The sequence below is a fragment of the Pseudorasbora parva genome, chromosome 5 (genome assembly GCF_024679245.1).
Source record: "Pseudorasbora parva isolate DD20220531a chromosome 5, ASM2467924v1, whole genome shotgun sequence".
NCBI lineage: Eukaryota > Metazoa > Chordata > Actinopteri > Cypriniformes > Gobionidae > Pseudorasbora > Pseudorasbora parva.
Genome location: NC_090176.1, coordinates 5,741,945 through 5,746,487, shown reverse-complemented (window position 1 = coordinate 5,746,487; position 4,543 = coordinate 5,741,945). Strand labels below are relative to the sequence as shown.

The 4,543-nt window shown below is 39.9% G+C and overlaps 1 protein-coding gene across 1 annotated transcript; it reads left to right on the top strand.

The window, feature by feature from the left end:
• The first annotated feature begins 347 nt into the window (after positions 1–347).
• On the top strand, positions 348–4,318 carry c1ql2 (complement component 1, q subcomponent-like 2). The gene is made up of 2 exons (XM_067443102.1): positions 348–1,125; positions 2,345–4,318. The coding sequence occupies exons 1-2, from the start codon at positions 556–558 to the stop codon at positions 2,522–2,524; spliced, it is 750 nt and encodes a 249-aa protein (XP_067299203.1). The 5' UTR covers positions 348–555; the 3' UTR covers positions 2,525–4,318.
• Positions 4,319–4,543: the final 225 nt, after the last annotated feature.

Below are 4,543 nucleotides of genomic sequence, written 5' to 3'. Positions count from 1 at the left end.
TTCACATTTTGTGAGCGTTTTGAAAAACACGGTACATTTTCTACACCGTGTGATGAATATGAAGAATTAGAACTGAAAACAAGCGCTAAACTAAAACGTATTAAGAAGACCAACTGACACAATTAATTAGCACAAGCCTAAAGAGAGAAGGGGGTTGAAAACCAATTCTTTTGAACGCCAACATATGCTTTGCAACGTTCGGATCATCTCTATATTTATGTATGGCTTTTCATCCGAGCGGCAACAGCGTCGCTACGTCAGTCACCGCGTCTCCTCTCTGCGCTGCGCTCGCGCTCCAGCGCGCGTGCCAAAACCAATAGTTTCTCTGACAACTCTGGCACAGACGGTGCTATTCTGCCAGAGGTCACAAGAAGGAGGGACAGAGGGGAGTGTGTGCATTTTATATACGTTTAAAGGAAAGAGCGTTTTTTTTTTCTTGTCATACTTCCAAGCTCGCGTGTCACCATTTCCTCCAAAAACGAGCCGGACTTTTTCGCGCGAGCTTCTCGGGTGCTCCACAGCAAGATAATAATTGGCGCGGTCGTGGGCATCGTCATGATCGTGGCGCTGGCCATCGCAATTCCGCTTCTGGTCCGAACCTCCGCGGTTTCAGCGCACTACGAAATGATAGGCACCTGCCGGATGATCTGTGATCCGTACAACCCCAAACCGAGCGCCACGGCGCTGGAGGTGATGCAGGATCTCAGTGCCATCCCACCATCTTTCGCTCAAGGGACTAGAGGGGAACCGGGCCGTCCGGGCAAACCCGGACCCAGGGGTCCACCTGGCGAACCTGGTCCACCTGGCCCAAGGGGGCCACCTGGGGACTCGGGCAGACCTGGATTTACCGGCATCACATCAGGCACGGCGAGGACTGAGACTGGAGACGTTGGTCCAGCGCTAGGGAACATAAAGATCGCGTTTTACGTCGGTCTCAAGAATCCCCACGAAGGCTACGAGGTGCTTCGGTTTGACGATGTAGTGACAAATGTCGGAAACCACTATGATCCCACTACTGGCAAGTTTACGTGTCAGGTGTCGGGGATTTACTACTTCACCTACCATGTGCTGATGCGCGGAGGGGACGGGACAAGCATGTGGGCAGACCTCTGTAAAAATGGACAGGTATTTCTACAACGTGCGCAAAACAGCAAACACATTATGCTAATTAAGGCTAATTAAGACTTGAGTCACCCATGAAAAATGGGGTTAAGAAAAAAAAAAGGAGGGCCTTCACATAGACACACTATAAATATTGTCTAACAGTGTTCACATTTCGCTCAATACAAAATTCCTTATATTCCAATATATATATATATATATATATATATATATATATATATATATATATATATATATATATATATATATATATATATATATATGATATTTAATTTTTTTTGTCACTTTAAGCCACTTCAAGTCAATTAAATATTTGCACACGAAAGTTTTAAATGAGTTTTATACGGTATGATCCAAACGCCTCGCCTGATGGTTAGCAAATCAAACAGATGCACTATTGGGCATTTTAACAACTATATGAATGTCATTTTAAACATCACAAAGTGGTCAAAGCTGATTAAAATGGGGCTTCTTTGATTTTTAACTGTATGGATGCAAAACGTCTGAATTAAACTGGCTATCTGGGGAGTCTCAACAATTGTGTTCCCCACAATAAAATACGATTTGCATTAGATAACGATTAGTCGAACGCATGAGAACATTACGCATTGAAAATAAAAACATTGGTTATTGCTGCAGACAGAGAAGTGAATGCATGATGTAATAAAGTTAACACCGATTACAATAAAATCACTTTATTTTAATGCATGCAACTTACCCTCAACCAAACCTTAAACCTAATTATATAGCTTACATGTAATTAATTACTATGGTATGTATAATTGCACTTCAACAAGAAGAAGGGTTACACTTTATTTTAAAATGTCATTGTTACAGTGTAATTAGCTATATTTAAATACTGAGTAACACTAATGAACCACATGTACCTCCTAATATAGAGTAATGGTGGATTAGGGTTAATAGGATGTAATTATGCATCATTGACTTCTATGGGAAATGCATGTAACTTATGTAACAAGGACACTGTAAAATAAAGTGTAACCAAATATAGGCTAATTGAGGAGTTATAAAGTAGGCTACTATTTATTATGATTATGATGATTATGATTTTTATTATTATTATTAACCTTTTTTATTCTTTTTCAGTAGGCCTACAGGCGATACAACGAAATGAAATGTTTTTATTGGAACACATTTTGCTCAGACATTTTGCGCCGCGGATTGAATGGCACTGAATGACAATCTGCGTTTGTTTGAACAGGTCCGCGCGAGCGCCATCGCGCAAGACGCCGATCAGAACTACGACTACGCGAGCAACAGTGTCGTGCTGCACCTGGACTCTGGCGACGAGATTTATGTCAAACTCGACGGCGGGAAGGCGCACGGAGGCAACAACAACAAATACAGTACATTCTCTGGCTTCATCCTGTATCCAGACTGAGCGGCCACTCGCTTCGCTTTCACTGTTCGTCAAACTCCTCTCCGCGCGACACGCATCGTCATTCCTGTGTGTAGTGTCGCTGGGAATATAAGGATCATCTGAACTCAGCGCCTGTGTGTGAATGTGTTGTCTGAATTTGTCCCTTTCTGTTTAATGATGTCTTGTGTTTGGCTAGTATATACCCAATTCAACGAAACATGCACAGGAAGGTGATCAGGATACCACATCTTTCGCATATCTGTACAGTTCTCTGCTCAAATGTAATTATTTTCCTGTAAAACCCCCTAGTGTGATGCCAATTCTGCTGTTAGATAAACTGGTTTCATGTATGGACAAACAAACACGTTTCAAGCACTTCATCTTTTTGGAAATATACCAAAGGAATATTTCATCCAAAAACGAACATTCTGTCATTATTTACTCACACTCATGTTGTTCCAAACCTGTACGATTTTTTTTGGTTGCACTTTATTTTAGGGTGTCCATGTTACAGTGTAATTATGCATTTAAGTACTGAGTAATAATAATTCACTTCATGTAGGGTTAGGATTGGAGTTGCACTTTATTTTACAGTATGTGGACTTATGTGTACTTACCTAAGAAAGTATTGGGTAATATAAGGTAACTACATGGATTAAAGTTGGGTTGGGTTTGGGGGTAGGGTTTAGTACCTAGTTATTACTCAGTTAATTACTATAATAAGTACATATTATGTAAATGGGCAACGGGACTGTAAAATAAAGTGTGGCTATACTTTATTTTAAGGTGTCATTGTTTCAGTGTAATTATATATTTAAGTAACCTACTGAGTAATTATAATTAGGCTTTTTACTATTGGGTTATGGTAGGCTTAGGTATGGTTTATTGTCCTTGTTACATAAGCACCATAGTGGTATATTATACATTTAAATGTGTGCATTTGGCAGACGCTTTTATCCAAAGCGACTTACATTGCATCCAATGTACACATTTTACATTATTATCAGTTCTTGCTTTCCCTGGGAATCGAACCTATGACCTTGGCGTTGCTAGCGCCACGCGCTACTGCTGGAGCTACAGGAAAGCTACATAATTATATGCAAAATATACCACTATGGTACTCATACAAGGACACTGTAAAATAAAGTATTACCTAAAGTGCTCCCAGGTTTGATTGAGGGTTAGTTGCACGTAAATATGCATAATGTATAGTTATTACTACAGTAACTATATGTGCAACAAGGACGCTGTAAAATAGTGTGTATTTTTTTTTTCCTACTGTGTAACCCAAAAAAAGATGTTTCGTAAAATGTCTCTCAGTGAAAGCAAATGGGGTCCAATGTTGTTTGGGTTGATTCTACCATAGAAAGAAAGTCAGGTTTGGGACAATATGAGGGTGAGTAAAAAATTAAGGGATATTTTTTTATTTATATTTGGCTGAATTAGACATAGCTCTGTTTCTATGACTGAGCAATGGAGCACTGCAGTGTGTCTTCAATTTGAATTCAAATAACAAACCAGTGTGTGTGTGTGTGTGTGTGTGTGTGTGTGTGTGTGTGTGTGTGTGTGTGTGTGCGTGTGTGTGTGTGTGTGTGTATTTTAATGAAGTGTTGTAGTTCAGCAGCGAACCCTGGGGCTTGACGTTTGACCTCACACAGGTTCTTCTGAGACCTCCAGAGGTAACTGAGCGAGCCACAGAGACAGAGAGGGAGAACATCAGCCAAATTAAATACATGTGAAATAATACATATTTCTAACAACTGTTGTTTAGAGAATCAAACTGACCAAAACATGAGTTTAAGTGTTTTTGATGGATATTTGGTACCTGTATACATTCAGATGTTCAAGTTCTGGTTAAAAGAGAAGGTTAATAAACATCCTCAAACGACAACAAAGCGTCTGTTAATCCATCTGACACTTGGCTTAACACACTTTAAATGTAATGAGCACTTCATAAACACTTGATTACACACTGCTGGTTATTAAGATCCAGCATAAGATGTAAACAAGTGTTTTGCCCTCATGAACATGTCTTTTGGT